The sequence below is a fragment of the Pseudophryne corroboree genome, chromosome 1 (genome assembly GCF_028390025.1).
Source record: "Pseudophryne corroboree isolate aPseCor3 chromosome 1, aPseCor3.hap2, whole genome shotgun sequence".
Classification (NCBI taxonomy): domain Eukaryota; kingdom Metazoa; phylum Chordata; class Amphibia; order Anura; family Myobatrachidae; genus Pseudophryne; species Pseudophryne corroboree.
This window is the reverse complement of record NC_086444.1, coordinates 993635537-993652676: the sequence shown is the minus strand read 5'-3', so window position 1 is coordinate 993652676 and position 17140 is coordinate 993635537. Positions and strand designations below refer to the sequence as shown.

The 17140-nt window shown below is 46.0% G+C and overlaps 1 protein-coding gene across 2 annotated transcripts in view; it reads left to right on the top strand.

Annotated features, from left to right (window-relative positions):
* LOC134921521 (uncharacterized) overlaps positions 1-17140 on the top strand; it is a 68374-nt gene that overhangs the window by 28875 nt on the left and 22359 nt on the right. For both annotated transcript variants that reach the window (XM_063920600.1, XM_063920599.1), the window contains one exon: positions 11593-11639. In XM_063920600.1, the coding sequence (XP_063776670.1) occupies positions 11593-11639 (47 nt within the window). The remainder of the gene's footprint in view (positions 1-11592; positions 11640-17140) is intronic.

Genomic DNA, 17140 nt, shown 5'->3' with positions numbered 1-17140 from the left:
TTATCTCCAGGCAACATGATCCTACACATGAAATGACCAACCATTCTCAAGATACATACACACATATATTTATAAGTGTTTCCCAGCTATTATATCAAAGGTTTTCTAGACTGCAGGCTGCCTGTAGTTAATAATTTGAAAACGCAGGCTTATGTGTATCTATTGGGATATTTGTCTCCCATTGTTCTGGCACCCACCAAACGATGACTTGTTCGGTTTGTGTTTGTCTTTCTTCACAGACCAGGGGGTCTGTTCAAACATTGGAGTGAACAAGACATTGTGTTGGAAGGATGTGCATGTTTGGTTAGATTAGTGTGTGTGTGAACAGTGACTCGACACAGGCTGGGCACTGTGGCATGTGTCTAATCATTTCCATTGCAAGTAAGAATCTTTCTGTATTTGCTCATACCACGCCCGTACGCGCACTCTCGTGGGAGGCGATTGTACGCAATTTGTGAGTATGCGCACGCACGGCAGACTGAGTACATGCATGGATGCCATCTTTGTGGTGTTTGCATGTGGTGTGTGTATTGCAATATTTTTCGACTTTGACAGTCCACCCTTTGGCAGTCAACAATAACTGCCACTAATATTAATAACAAAAAAATATTTACATGCTGTACATTACAATGGGCGAGTATGTACCTTGGAAGAGGGAGAAAAAGTCATAGGTGAGAAATGGATGGCCTAGTGTGATAGGAAAAATGTGTATGTATGAGTAACTGCCTGAGGGGGATGTATCATCGTGCAACACTAGCTTCTAGGCTTTGCAAAGTATTCATTATATTCCTTCTCATCCCGTATTAAGGGTCTGTACATGGTCCAACAAACTCCACCGAGCTATATGATAAATGGGGAGCACATTTATCTGATGATACATCGTGGGGATCCATATGTGTGAGCAATTATGTGTTCCTATTATCTCATGACTATGTGTGTTTCACTAACCTAGCCCTACAGAGGTGAACAGAAGACATGTAACGGTACATACAACAATAAAATGACATTTTTGGTGATTGATGAGTTGGGATCCGGTTTGTGGATTTCCTTGGCGAAAGTGATACGCTGATCCTGGGGTCCTACCAATCCTTACTCTCCATTAGAACTCACTCCAGATCCTTGCTCAACGTCTCGGGGGCCCTCACAAAAACAAATTGTCCTGCACAAAAACAAAACCACCAGAAAAAGCCGGAATACAGTCTCTTGGGATGGATCCATTTAGTTAGGGACAAAAATGGGAAGATGAGGGGGAAAAACAAAAACAAAGAGAAAGTAGTGGGGAGGTGAAAAAAAGAAAAACTAGTGCGACAACCTTCCTTGATCTTTGTTAACCGTCTCTGGCTGCACCAACCGTCTTTGCTCTTTCCGCTCCCTACGCTCGGGTGCCGCTCAACAGTCTTGCCTTTTTAGTTCTCCCAGAATAGCTGCTCCAGCGATACAAGGTTCTCTTCACCTTTCTCCTTATCACGAGCTGTCTCCGGGTCTGCAACTTTCTTGCAATGGGACGAGTGGACCCATGTCTCTCTTTCGCCGACCTTTAGTGCTGTTGTACTGGTCAATAAAACTTGGTACGGTCCTTCCCACCTGTCAATGAGGCAACCTCAGCGTAGAAAATTTCGAATCATCACAAAGTCCCCAGGTTCAATGTCATGACAATTACTGTTTGGTAGGTCAGGAATCACCAGCTTCAGATTTCTTCGTTGATTTCTGAGCTGCTGGCTCATCCTAACCAAATATTGCACAGTCACTTCATTATTACATTTCAAATCATCCTGGGGGTCAATCATTACGTGAGGTTGTCGCCCAAAAAGAACTTCAAAGGGTGATAGGTTAAGTGGTGACCTGGGAGTGGTTCTGATGCTGTACAACACTAGTGGCAATGCCTCTGGCCACAACAATCCAGTTTCAACCATCACTTTGCTAAGCTTGTTCTTAATAGTGCTATTCATTCTCTCCACCTTTGCGCTCGCCTGTGGCCGGTACGGAGTATGTAGCTTGCTATTAATACCCATCAGTTTGCACATGACCTGAAAGACTTCACCTGTAAAATGGGTACCCCTATCACTTTCAATTATTCTAGGGATACCATATCTACACACAAATTCCTGCACAATTTTCTTTGCAGTGAACGTAGCAATATTTGTGGCAGCGGGGAATGCTTCTACCCAATTTGAAAATACATCTGTACACACTAGGACATATTTCAGATTCCTACAGGGTGGTAACTGTATGAAGTCTATTTGTATTACCTGGAAGGGTCCGTCCGTAGGAGGGATATGGGATGGTTCCGTCGGTATTGTCTTCCCAACATTCTTTCTCATGCAGGTAATACAAGCCATTGCCCTCCTACCTGCATGAGATGAGAACCCTGGTGCACTCCAGTATGCCCTGACCAGTTTGCACATACCCTCCTTGCCCAAGTGGGTCAGGCCGTGAGCTGCTTCCGCTAGGGCTGGAAGATATGCCTTGGGTGCCACTGGCTTACCGTGCCCATCTGTCCAGAGGCCCGAAGACTCTTTTCCATATCCCTTCGCCTTCCAGACGGACTTCTCCTGCAGGGAACACAAATCTTGCATTTCAATGAGTTGTTGTGTGCTTATTGTGTTAAATGTCATCAGTGGTGTGATGTTGGTTAGTGTGGCTGAACTTGCTGCTGCCTTGGCAGCTTCGTCTGCCCGGCTGTTACCAAGTGACACTGGGTCTTGACTGTAAGTGTGGGCTTTGCACTTGATAACAGCCACTCTGTCTTGTATTGCTGATAGCAATCTTTTGATGTGGGTCGCATGCGCCACAAGTGTGCCAGCTGCTGTCATGAAATTTCTGAGGCGCCATAGGGCCCCGAAATCATGCACCACTCCAAAGGCATACCTAGAATCTGTGTATATATTAGCTGGCTTACCCTTGGCCAGTTCACACGCTCTGGTTAGGGCGACCAGCTCAGCAACTTGTGCTGAGTGCGGTGGGCCCAGGGGCTCAGCTTCTATGATACTTCTGTCGTCTACAACTGGGTATCCAGTACGCAGGTCTCCCGAGTCCGTCTGTCTGTGGCAACTACCGTCAGTGTAAAAAGTAAAATCTATGTCATCTAAGGGGTTGTCACTGATGTCAGGTCTTGCAGTGAAAGTTTGGTTGAGGTATTCCATACAATCATGCGTGTCAGTGTCTGCACTAAATCCTCCTTCACCACCATTCTCATCCTCCACCCTTTGTGCCTGTCCAGGCACACTTGGCAGATAAGTTGCAGGATTTAGTGCGCTGCATCATCTCTTTATGGTGATGTTCACAGGGGCAATTAGTGCTAATTCCCACTTTGTAAACCGTACCGATGAGACATGTCTGGTTTGGGCGGAGTTTAGCAAGGCTGACACTGCATGAAGCGTATGGATGGTCAAGTTGTGTCCTAAAACGACGTCTTCGCTCTTACTAGCAAAGCTATCGCTGCAACACTTCGTAGGCAAGTGGGCAGAGACCTTGCTACAGTGTCCAGTTGTGCACTGTAATAGGCTACCGGTCTGCTGGCATCACCGTGTTTCTGGGTCAAGACTCCGGCCGCGCACCCAGAACTTTCAGTTCCGTACAATTCAAAGGGTTTCTCATAATCTGGCATTCCCAATGCTGGCGCTTGTGACAAGCACTCTTTTAGTCACTCAAACGCCATCTCAGAGTCCTCAGTGTGGGAGACCCGGTCTGGCTTGTTTGACGAGACCATTTCTTGCAAAGGTAGTGCCAAAATAGAGTATCCTGGAATCCAGTTCTGACAGTACCCGCACATTCCTAGAAAAGTACGGATTTGTTGTTGGGTTTGCGGCAGAGTCATGTTGCGAATCGCTTCTATCCTATCAGCAGTGAGGTGTCGTTGTCCTTGTGTCAAGCAATGCCCCAAATACCTCACCCTTTTACTGCACAACTGTAAATTATCCTTTGAAACCTTGTGTCCTGTCTGGGAGAGGTGAAGCAGCAGCTGCTTTGTATCTGCCAAGGACGTTTCAAATGAGTCAGAGCACAACAATAAGTCATCAACATACTGTATTAGCACTGAGCCATTTTCACGTTGAAAGGATTGCAAACAGTCATGCAGTGCTTGGGAGAAGATACTTGGGCTGTCAATGAAGCCTTGGGGAAGACGAGTCCAGGTGTACTGTACTCCCCTGTAAGAGAAGGCGAAAAGGTACTGACTGTCGGGGTGGAGAGGGACAGAAAAAAAGGCAGAACAGAGATCAATGACAGTGAAGTATGAAGAGGTTGCGGGGATCTGCATCAAGACGACAGCTGGATTGGGCACTACGGGGAATTGACTCTCAACTATTTTGTTCACCTCTCTTAAATCCTGCACTAGCCGGTAACCCCTCCCCCCGCTCTTTTTGACAGGGAAAATGGGACTATTGGCTGTGCTGGATGTCCTGACTAGGATGCCTTGCTGTAGCAGCCGTTCTATGACAGGGAAAATTCCTAGTTCTACCTCTGGCTTCAGAGGGTATTGGGGGATTTTTGGAGCTATCCTGCCATCTTTTAATTGTACCACTATTGGGGCTACATTCGCCATCAATCCAGTGTCTTGTCCATCTTTGGTCCATAGGGAACCCGGTATTTGTGAGATCATTTCCTCTACCTGCGATGGACATGCGTCTAGGACAGTAGAGTGCAACATTAGCCGTTGTGGTGTGTCTAGCATATCTTGCACATCCTGTGTGTGATTTTCAGGGATATCTAAAAACACGCCTTCAGGTGTACAATATATGACACATCGCATTTTGCACAGTAGGTCTCTGCCTAGTAGATTAGTCGGAGCCGACGCAGCCAACAAAAATGAATGTCTGGTTTGCAAGGGCCCAATCGTAATCTCTGCAGGTCTAGACAAAGTATACTGCTGCACTCTTCCCATCACTTCCATAGCCGAAATGGTTTTGCCCGTGGTCAGTAAATTGGTTGGAGCTTTGAGTACAGATCTGGCCGCCCCTGTATCTACAAGAAATGGTTGTAGTGTTCCTGCTACTTTGACCAAGACCTCAGGTTCATTCCCAGGGCCAGCGATCAGCTTCACAGGCTGCAGACTACAGGTGTGGCCTAACCTCTATTGGGGCCGTGGACCCACCCTTTGGGCGTTGGCGGCTATGATATGTCAGGGGGATAACGGTAAGTCTTCGGGGGCTCGCCAGTCCTCCCGTGGTGAGTACCTCCTTGTTTCCCCTCTATGCGGCTCGTACTCTCTCCTGTATGATCCCTGATCTCTGTGTATAATTACTTTGCTCGTGTTCTTGTCTAGGGGGTCTGAATTTTTGTGTGCTTTTACAATTGCTGGCATAATGCCCTTTTCTTTTACACAGATAACAAACTCTCGACTTTTTCCATGTGTCAGGGGCCTGGGGTTTTGGTCGAGTTGGTGCTCCTTCCAGTGCTTGGATGCTCATCACCATCAACCGCTCCCCTTGTGCCTCCCTGGTTTTCTGGATATTACGGTTGTGCTCCAGTGCTGATTCCCTAAGTGCAGTCAACGTAATACCCCTCTAGTTTGGCAGAGAAGTTTGCACCCTGGTTTTCAGTGCCTCCTTCAATCCCTCCATTAATACAGAGACAGCTAGTTCCCTGTGGTTGACATTGTCTCTAATATCCTCAACCCCAGTGAATTTAGCAATTTCCATCAAAGCTCTGTGGAAATATTCGGATGCCAGTTCATTCTCTTTCTGTCTTATAGAAAAAATATTATTCCATCTAACTACGGCTGGGAAATACAAACCTAGTTGTATATTGATTTGCCTGACATTCTCCTGATTGTAAGCATCAGTGAGTGGCACTTCTGCATCTAGGTTGCAGTCTGTAATAAATTTTGGGATGTCAATGTTAGAGGGGAGACTCGCTCGCAACACCGTCCGCCATTCTTTGTGGGTTCTTGGGAAAGTCCTAAATCTTTTATATATTTCTGGCATCCGACTAAATCCTTTCTGGGGTCAAGGAATTCTGTCATAATTGACCTCAGCTCCATACGGGAGCAGGGACAGTACATTGCAATGTTCCTGATTGGGGTCACCCCCTGAGTGTCAGTTCTCCCGTTAGGGACTGCAATCACCCTAACTGGATGCAACTCAACCACATCTTTCTTGTTTGTCTCTACAATACGGGGAGTCACTGTTTCTGCATAATGGACGGTACCGTACTTACCAGTCGCCACAATCTCATCTGCCCCCTCACTGGCTGATGCGGCCACTGCCCTTGGTGGTTGGGCAATGCCCACCCTTGTGTCGTGTATGGTGGCAGCCAGGGCAAGGGCTGAGATCATGCTAGGCTCATCCTCTACGTTGCTGTAATCTTGGGGAGAAGGTAAAACAGGGTACAAGGTACAAGCGTTAGTTTTAATACATTCGCTGCGCATTTCCCTGACCTCTACCTTTGTATCATTGGTGGTGACACTCTTCTCTCCATCAACATATGGTGGTGGTGGTATTGTCGCATTCACGCTTCTGCCTGGTTTGGAACTTGCTGTGCGAGCAAGCTCCCTTTGCACATCCCCCTCTTGTTGCCACAAGTTTAAACAATCTGTATGCCTTACCCTTTGCTTTCTGGATTTGAGCAGGCATATTCTAATCCTTACATTTTGTAGTACCTCTGGATCAAAATTATCTGTCCCAGGAAATTATGCTTTATCTCCCACAGTCATTCGTGTCCATTCATCACAAAAGGTCTCAGTGTGGGGACCATACTTCCTCCACATTACCAACCGAGCTGACCCCCTGGGTCTCAATTCTGCTGTCTGAACTCTGACTGAGGAACGTCCCTGTGTTGTGCACTTGGCTCCCATTGTGGACCCTTTTAACACGGGAAAACTTCCTAAAATGCTCCAAACACAGTAGTCTAACGGTGGAAGTCCTCAAAGTTCTTCCACTAACTTCTTCTGCTCCGAGTACCACTGATCCGCCCTATTTAGCAGACACGCGTAGCCAGTGCAGGCCCTACTTCGGCCTATATCCCCTGGGCCTTTAGGAGTAGCTTACCGTACCCAGTGAATATCTGCCTAAAAGACAATTTTTACACAAATCACGCTTGCATGTGCTTTACACAACGCGTATGATGACGAGATTTACGCATAAATATGCAATACTTCGTATCACATTGTGCCACGTATCGCTCACACAACCGTGCGGTCCAATCATACCGCTTATAGACACTTGCTATCTATAAGTTGTAGGATCACTGGAGTCTTCACACTGTGCTCCAAAACAGCCGGAATGTAATACCAAGAAAAAAACCTTTAAAACAACAACTTCACAAAGCTTTATCACACTCCGTTGCACGTGTTCACCTAGACCGTGCTCACCAAGTTCACAGACTTCACCAAGTTCACCAAGCGGGGTTCAATACATTCACACCTTTTTCAGCCCACACTAACACACTATAGTTTTCTGATCAGAAAAATATCCTTTCCTGTAAACTGATAGCTTTCCCCAGAGGTAACACACTTTATCAATGTTATTCTAATCTGCGTTTGAAACCGAATAGTAATGTGCTATTTGTAGATAAACATCTACTACTCCACTTTAAATTGAACTATTGTGTGGTTTGTCCTTGGCGTTAGCGATCTTACGCAACTTGCGTAATTACGCAACCGCACGTGCCTTTTCACGCTTGTGCGCGCTCACGTACAAAAGTGCGCCCGCACTAAAACAAATCACACAGTATAAATGTGAGCGATATAAACTATTGTCGCTCACGAACACACCCCACAATTGCTCTGTTTAACCTAAAGGACTAGGCCAGAGCTGCGTTTTTTGTTCTTACAACTATATCATTAACATAGTTACTTCAAATGTATGTAGCAACACAGATGTATCCAGTTTCACACAAACCTATAAATGACCGTTATAACCTATGGCAACAATATGTGGGATGGATGCAAAGTATGGGTGCGCTGTGTGCGCCTTTACGCAAGGTTACATGTGCAAAAGAAAAAAAACAAAAAACTTTGAAATGGCTTTTTTTCCCTTTGTCCTTGCGGTTCACGCCAGCATCCCTAACCAATGCAGTACAGGCGCGGTTCAGCAGCACAAGGTAGCTCAACACAATATAATAATGCTAATCCACCCTTTGCTGCAAGCGCCTGCAATGTTGTGCAAAAGCCGGGTATGAGACGAGCCGGACGATACCCCCAACTGAGAAGTTTGATAGACTTCTTGGAAAGCAGCCACTAACCCCTATTGCACACTGTAACTGAAGCCACTGCGGCCGCTGTAATAAATCCTTTACCTACGTACTCTGTCCCCAGTTAGCGTACACAGTCCCGTACTGTGCACGCACTTAGCGTACATACGCCGGAATAGCCGTGCAACTTACACTCAGTGCATACACACAGACCGACACGCTGAGAGCACGAGGCAGCTCTAGGTGTGGCAATTACACTATACAAACGCTCAACAGAAACTGAATGCGACGCCAGTATTTGATTGTAAGTTGTGGTCCAAAACAGCAACAAGTAATAATATATTTGAAAAAGGGGATTACAATAAGTTACAATATAAATGGTACAACACCATACAATTCAATCACAGAGAGAGAGTCACACCCAATGATACGTACGCTTTGTCGCTTGCGCCACCCGGATCCGGTCCCCAGTCGTCTGGCGAGACGACCTATGAGTCTTTAAAAAGCAGAGAGAGAGAGAGTGACCGGCCCAGGTGTAAGGTTTATATACCCTTGCCCAAAATACAATACAATGGGGTTGTATGCTCTCCACTGATTGGTTGGAGGGATGGTCGTTTACAGTACAGGAGAGGTCATTGGTCGGTTTGAAGAGATGGGCAATGCCTTGATCCAGGGGTGTGTACAGCTGGTCAGCTCTGGATTCCCACCGCATACCAAGTACATAATAAACACAAATATACCTTTAATCTGCCTTTGCGAATAACTATTCACAACGACATGCGATCTTCTCCAAACCAACACCGGATTATTACTCATAATTATCCGAACACGTAGATACCATGCATGATGCTCTGATCAGTTACTGTCCCCTCGCATACTGTAAAGGTGTATAATTCCCTTGTTGTGCCTTGTAAAGAAGTAAAAGTTGCATGAGGGGAAAGGGGAGACTATGTGTAATGTGTGTACTAAGTTTGGGAAATATGTAATGTGTGACAGATATTTCCATGTTCATTAGGTTACTTTGTTATTTTATCTCCAGGCAACATGATCCTACACATGAAATGACCAACCATTCTCAAGATACATACACACATATATTTATTAGTGTTTCCCAGCTATTATATCAAAGGTTTTCTAGACTGCAGGCTGCCTGTAGTTAATAATTTGAAAACGCAGGCTTATGTGTATCTATTGGGATATTTGTCTCCCATTGTTCTGGCTCCCACCAAACGATGACTTGTTCGGTTTGTGTTTGTCTTTCTTCACAGACCAGGGGGTCTGTTCAAACATTGGAGTGAACAAGACATTGTGTTGGAAGGATGTGCATGTTTGGTTAGATTAGTGTGTGTGTAAACAGTGACTCGACACAGGCTGGGCACTGTGGCATGTGTCTAATCATTTCCATTGCCCGTACGCGCACTCCCGTGGGAGGCGATTGTATGCAATTTGCGAGTATGCGCACGCACGGCAGACTGAGTACATGCATGGATGCCATCTTTGTGGTGTTTGCATGTGGTGTGTGTATTGCAATATTTTTCGACTTCGACATAATAAATTAGTATTTAGGAAGCCGAAGCTATAGAGTAAGTGATACAAAAATGAAATGCAATTAAAATAGTGAAAAGTGTTAATAGAATGTAAAGGTATGCCACACTAAGGCCATCCAGCTCAGCCAGTCCAGAGGCACCACACCTCACACCTCCATTACCCCAATCTGGGTCTAAGATTAACCAGCAAGGAGCCACATGATAATGGCTCCTTACTACAATATGTCTAAGCTAAGAGCTACCTACCTTGGAGCAACCCCATAATGCTCCATGTGGCATGTCAGGGCCTGCACCTCCTCCTAATGCAGGAACCTCTCTGCCTCTCACAACAAACATATATATTGGTAGATCCCAGAGAACACCAGGATTGGCAAATTCGCCACTGGCGCCCTGTGCTCTTCACAGATGAAAGCAGGTTCTCACTGAGCACATGTGACAGACGTGACAGAGTCTGGAGACACCAAGGAGAACGTTCTGCTGCCTGCAACATCCTCCAGCATGACCGGTTTGGCAGTGGGTCAGTAATGGTGTGGGGTGGCATTTCTTTGGGGGGCCGCACAGCCCTCCGTGTGCTCGCCACTCGCCAGAGGTAGCCTGACTGCCATTAGGTACCGAGATGACATCCTCAGACCCCTTGTGAGACCATATGCTGGTGCGGTTGGCCCTGGGTTCCTCCTAATGCAATACAATGCTAGACCTCATGTGGCTGGAGTGTGTCAGCAGTTCCTGCAAGACGAAGGCATTGATGCTATGGACTGGCCCGCCCGTTCCCCAGACCTGAATGCAATTGAGCACATCTGGGACATCATGTCTCGCTCCATCCACCAACGCCACGTTGCACCACAGACTGTCCAGGAGTTGGCAGATGCTTTAGTCCAGGTCTAAGAGGAGATCCCTCAGGAGACCATCACCCACCTCATCAGGAGCATGCCCAGGCGTTGTAGGGAGGTAATACAGGCACGTGGAGGCCACACACACTACTGAGCCTCATTTTGACTTGTTTTAAGGACATTACATCAAAGTTGGATCAGCCTGTAGTGTGTTTTTCCACTTTAATTTTGAGTGTGACTCCAAATCCAGACCTCCATGGGTTAATAAATTTGATTTCCATTGATAATTTTTGTGTGATTTTGTTGTCAGCACATTCAACTATGTAAAGAACAAAGTATTTAATAAGAATATTTAATTCATTCAGATCTAGGATGTGTTATTTTAGTGTTCCCTTTATTTTTTTGAGCAGTGTACATGTGTGTGTGTGTGTGTGTGTGTGTGTGTGTGTGTGTGTGTGTGTGTGTGTGTGTGTGTGTGTGTGTACTATTTACTGACCTACACCAACATTCATCTCTTCACTTATCTCACAATATCGCCAAAATTCGACCTCTCTGCTCTGCACAATATCTGCATCTCTCATCCACACTGTTTACGCACACTCCACTTCATGATTGCAGAACTTTCTTCAGGCTGCACCCACTCTGTAGAATATCCTCCCTCCTACGCACAATAAGACTCTCCTCTAGTCTCCAAACTCCACATAAACTTCATAAACTTTCCTATCCAATTACATGCCCACTGCACTGTCCACACATATCCGCACATATTTTCTCTTTCTTCACTTTCCCATCCTTCTGATCCCAGACCAACATTGCTGTGTGAGTGGGACTATATCATACAGCCCACCAAGAACCTTAGCAATCTGGCTGGACCAGGACGCAATATGCAGCACCTATTCTTGTGTAGCAATGCCTGTTACTCTGTAAGCTTGCGAGCAGGGCCCACCCACCTCTATGTCGGTCTGTTATTACCTAGGTTTGTTTTATTACTATTTGTGCCCAACTGTAAAGCACAAAGTAATATACTGCCTCTATATAAGTAACTGTTATAATAAGTTATGAATTTCTCTATGTTCTTTTTTCAGGATATTCTTGATTACCACACTACATAATCTACCAGGTTATTACAATTGTAAGTAAATCTCTTCAGAAAATAAGTATTTACAGTATGTGACAGAAGTGAAATTCATGTCACATATTACACTTTAGTAGGACAGTCTTGATCAAGTATAAACTAAATGCTACAACTAATATCAGTGACACCTGGGAATAATTGTGGTGAGGTGGAAAAAAAACTACATATATATTTATAAGCATACAGCGTATTGTACTTTATTCTGATATGTCCATAACAAACGATTATTCTTAGTGATTGTCACTCCCTGGTTTTAGTTGCAGTGTTTTCTTGTTAATTAGCGATTTCTTTATAGAAAGTATGAAGGTACCTGCTAGATGAAAAAAATTATCGTGGTAAGTTCCCTTATCGCGGGTGCCGAAATGCTTTAGCCAATAGCTCTGGGCATTTACCCAGAACCCATGGGTTAACACTCGTTAGCAGCAAATTTACAGTGCAAGAAAAAGGGGCTGTAATTGAATAGCCTTGGGCTAAAGGCCTAAGGCCACCACCCTTTTCCCCGAGTGATAAATTAATGTTGCTAATTGATTCCAAGTAATTCCACACGTTTGTGCTTTGGGGGCAGTGCCGTAACTAGGCATTTTAGCGCTGTGTGCAAGAAACGATATTGGCGCTTCCCCCCTTATGTAAGAGAGGGGCAGTGCGTTCCGCAGGTGCGCAAAAAATATATAGGGGTGTGGCTTCATGGGGAAGGAGTGTGGCCACAAAATAATACCAATTCATACTACTGTGCACAGTAGTTACCATTATTCAAATTACGCTGCACAGTAGCGCCACTACACCAGGTAGAGCCCCTTTTTACAGATTACGGCAGACAGCGTCCCCCTTTTTACACATTACGGCAGACAGCATCCCCTTTTTACACTTTAGGGCAGACAGTCCCCCTTTTTACACATTACGGCAGACAGTCCCCCTTTTTACACATTAATGCAGACCACGTCCCCTTTTTTACACATTACGGCAGACAGCGTCCCCCTTTTTACACATTACGGCAGACCGCGTCCCCCTTATTACACATTACAGCAGACCACGTACCCCTTTTTACACATTACGGAAGACAGTGCCCCCCTTTTTACACATTACGGAAGACAGCGCCCCCCTTATTACACATTACGGCAGACAGCGTCCCCCTTTTTACACATTACGGCAGACCGCGTACTCCTTTTTACACATTACTGAAGACAGCACCCCCCTTTTGACACATTACGGCAGACAGCATCCCCTTTTGACACATTACGGCAGACAGCGTCCCCTTTTTACACATTACAGAAGACAGCATCCCCCTTTTTACACATTACGGCAGCCAGCGTCCCCCTTTTTACACATTACGGCAGTCAGACCCCTTTTTACACATTGTGGCAGAAGAGAGAGAGAGAGACTTACCATCTCTCCCCGCTGGCAGTCAGGCTCCTCGTGCTGGTAGATCCCGGGCAGCCACAGGGGAGAAGGAGGAGGGAGGGGGACTGGAGCTGCAGCAGCGCTATGTCATTGGTAGTAGCGCCGCTGCAGTTGTCCCCTCTCCTTCCGCATTGGCTGTTTGCCGCTGTGAATGCTGGGATGAAGGAACCGCATCCCAGCATTCACAGCAGCGCCAGGCAGCCAATACGGAAGGAGAGGGGAGTGCTGCAGCGGCGCTACTACCAGTGACATAGCGCTGCTGCGGATTCAGTCCCTCTCCCTCCTCCTCCTTCCCTGCCTCCGGCGCCGCTCTCTCCTCCAGTGTGGCGCACAGCAAAAACTGGCAGCTTGTATTGAGTCAATTTGACTCATTACATGCCGCTGGCCGTGCGCCCTCAGGGTAACTGCACTGTGTGCCAGGGACACCTGGCACACAGGTAGTTACGACACTGCACTATATGATGCTACTGGTACTTTGTAAATAAAATAATCAGTATTGCAATTGAGCAGGTCTATATAGTGTGCAGCCACACATCCAATCTCTTGCAGCCACCCACTACATAGATCTGCCCAGCCACAATGCTGATATTTTTTTCACAAAGTACAAGGTGAGCTTCAAATAGTTAGAATTCTCTAGCTTAGAATTATTTACCTTTCTATGCAAGGACATATAACTCAATGAATATATTGTCTGACTGCAATGCCACAGGCAATGGGTTCAAATCCGGGGTATGTCAGCATCTTGAAATGTAATAAAGAACAGTGTGACTGAATACCAAAGAAATCTCAAGTTGAGTTCGTGAATGTTGTATAGGTATTAGTGACAGAAGGCATCAGGGTAGGAGACAGGGGCGGTCAGGATGTGCTGGGCTTCAAACGGGGGGGGGGGGGGGGAAGCTGCAAATGAAAGTAATTAAAACAAATAATTAACAAGAGCCGCCAACAGTGCCCCCTACCCTGCAGCGCTATGTGCGGTGCCCCCTCCGCACACACCTAGTTACGGCCCTGTTTGGGGGTCATTCAAGTTAATCGCTCGCTAGCAGTTTTTAGCAGCCGTGCAAACGCATTGTCGCCGCCCACTGGGGAGTGTAATTTCGCTTTGCAGAAGTGTGAACACTTGTGCAGCAGAGCGGCTGCAAAATCTTTTTGTGCAAAACAAGGCCAGCCCTGTAGTTACTCTTCGAGTGCGTTGATTCTAACGACGGAGGGACGGCTTTTGCCGTCACACAACCGCCAAGCAAACACCCAGCCACGCCTTCGTTTTTTCTGCCACGCCTGCGTTTTTCTAATCACTGACTGAAAACGATCAGTTGATACCCAGAAACGCCTACTTCATGTCAATCTTCCTGCGTTCGGTCGTGCGACTGGAATGTTCGTTAGACTCTGTGCAAACCCACGATGCTCACTGTACCCATATGACGTGCCTGCGCATTGCGGTGCATACGCAATTACGCATGCGCAGAAATGCCGATTTTTAGCCTGATCGATGCGCTGCGAACAACGGCAGCTAGCGATCAACTCGGAAATGACCCCCTTTGCCTTTACTATTAGTAGCAATGTGCTATGCAGCTTTGCAGTATGTCTGCAATGCTTTTACATTTGGTGTTTTATAGAGTCAATATATTCAATGATCCACATTAGGAAAACAATTTGTAAACTGGAAAAGCACCATTTAAACATGCGTTAAAGCTTTGTAGGCTCATATAATGGGTTCAGTATATTTTGTTGATATTCATCATGTTGACATGGTCGTAATGTGGACATTCAGCATGTCAGTATAATTGCCATGCTGACATTGAGCACGTTGACATTTATCATGTCGACACCGATTACATTTTGACATGACTAAAATGTCAGCAAAACATTTCTGGTGTTCTAGTGAGACTTAACTGATTCAATGGGTACAGTGGGTCCAGCGGCTCCAGCGGGGTCTTCCAAGGTTTGGCAGTCAGCTGAAGGCTGTTTCTGTGATGCTTTCAACAGTGCGTATCACTAACCTCTAACCTATAACCTTCCCTCTAGTGCCTAACCCTAATCTCTCCTCCCATAGCCTAACCATAACCCTCCGGTCCGTGCAGTCTAACCCTAACCCTCTGGTCAATGTAGCCTAACGCTAACGATGAGAGATGGCCATATCTGAAATAAATTTAATATCCATCCCTTAAAAATATCAAATATCTATAGTATTTTTATAAAAATTACAAATATCGACAGAACAAAATGGTTATATGCCCCTTACACATTATGTTACACAGTAATGCCCCTTATAACACAATCTGCCACTGTAATGCCCCTGGTAACACATAATGCTAAAGTATTGGCCATTATAACACATTCTGCCACAGTAATGCTTCTTTTAACATATTCTGCGCCGGTAATGCCCTTACACATTATGCCCCAGTAATGCCCTTTACATATCCTGTTCCAGTAATGTCCCTTACACAATATGTCCAGTAATGCCCCTTATAACACATTCTGCCCCAGTAATGCTTCTTTTAACATATTCTGCACCAGTAATGCCCTTACACATTATGCCCCAGTAATGCTTCTTTTAACATATGCTGCGCCAGTAATGCCCTTACACATTATGCCCCAGTGATGCCCTTTACATATTCTGCCCCAGTAATGTCCCTTACACAATATGCTCAGTAATGCCCCTTACAACACATTCTGCCCCAGTAATGCCCCTTACACATTATGCCCCAGTAATGCCCTTTATAATACATTCTGCCCCAGTAATGACCCTTACACATTATGCCCAGTAATGCCCCTTACAAGACATTCTGCCCTAGTAATGCTCTTACAACTCAATATGCCCCAGTAATGTCCTTAAAACTCATTCTGCCCCAGTAATGCCCATTACACATTATGCCCCCATCCCCCTACTTACCCCTCCCTGTGTCCCTCTAGCAGCAGGGCTCTTCAGCGTCAGGCAGGCGGGCAGGCGGGCAGGTTTCAGCAGTGCACAGATGTTTGAGGAAGCGGATACTGCTCCTCCGCCCTCTTTCTCACCCGAGGCCGTTCGCAGGTTGCCATGCGTGACGTTATTACACCTGGCACCAGCATTCTGGGAGACTGGGACTCCTAACAACAATAGCTGCTAACAGATTAGACGGCACCAGCGGCCTGGGCGATTGCTCCCTTATGTCCAGCGCCCGGGGTGCATGCCCCCCTAGCCCCCCCCCCCCCCTTCAGTTGCAGTCCTATCTATGCAGCCTAACTCTCCGGTCCATGTAGCCTAACCCTATGGTCAGTGCAGCCTATCCATCTGTTCCTTGCTCCAGTCTGATTGTGATTTGCATGATTTAGATGAAACAGATGATATGGATGAGGACAGCTCTCTGTCCCCGGGGGTGGAGGCCCTCATTTATGCTGGAAAAAACAATGGTTCCCTAATGCACACCGAGTGAAAAATATTTTACTACATAATAGTCAGATAATACGGATATCTTAGTTGCGTATATCTGCAGATATAGGGTTAAGCCCCCAGGCCGACCGACAAGGCTTCTCCGTCACTGGGGGTCCCTAATACTAGGTATGGGTCCGGGGTGCAGGACCCCATAACGTCGGCACAGGTCGGCTACCCCAGGTCAGCACACAGGTGAGAATTAATAAGGGTTAATAAAAAGCACAGAACTGCTATGTAAGTGGTGTGATTAAAATAATACAAAAATATATACAAAGTGATAGGGAAAATCATGTGTTAATAAAGTGTTAGGGTGTGCCGACCTGAAGCAGCCCAGCCATACCGACACAGGGGCCACCGCACCCCACACCCACCCCATAAATAATTACAAATATGTCTGGGTTAAATTCCCAGTGTAAGGCCACATGGTAATGGCTCCTACAGTATCTGAGAGCCAGCTTACCTGGAGATACCCCTAGCTTCTCCTATGGCACTCTGGAGTCAGCAATCCCTCCTAATGCTGACCCATCCATGCCTCTCTAAATACAGTGCACAAAATGGTAAGCTGCTCAAACATCATTTATGCTGTAAGGGAAGTTCTTAATATACCCGGTCAGGAGGCAGAACCTAATGAAGAATTGTACTTTAATGTAAAACCAAAATTTCCTGTGTCAAAGGAATTAAACTCCCTGGC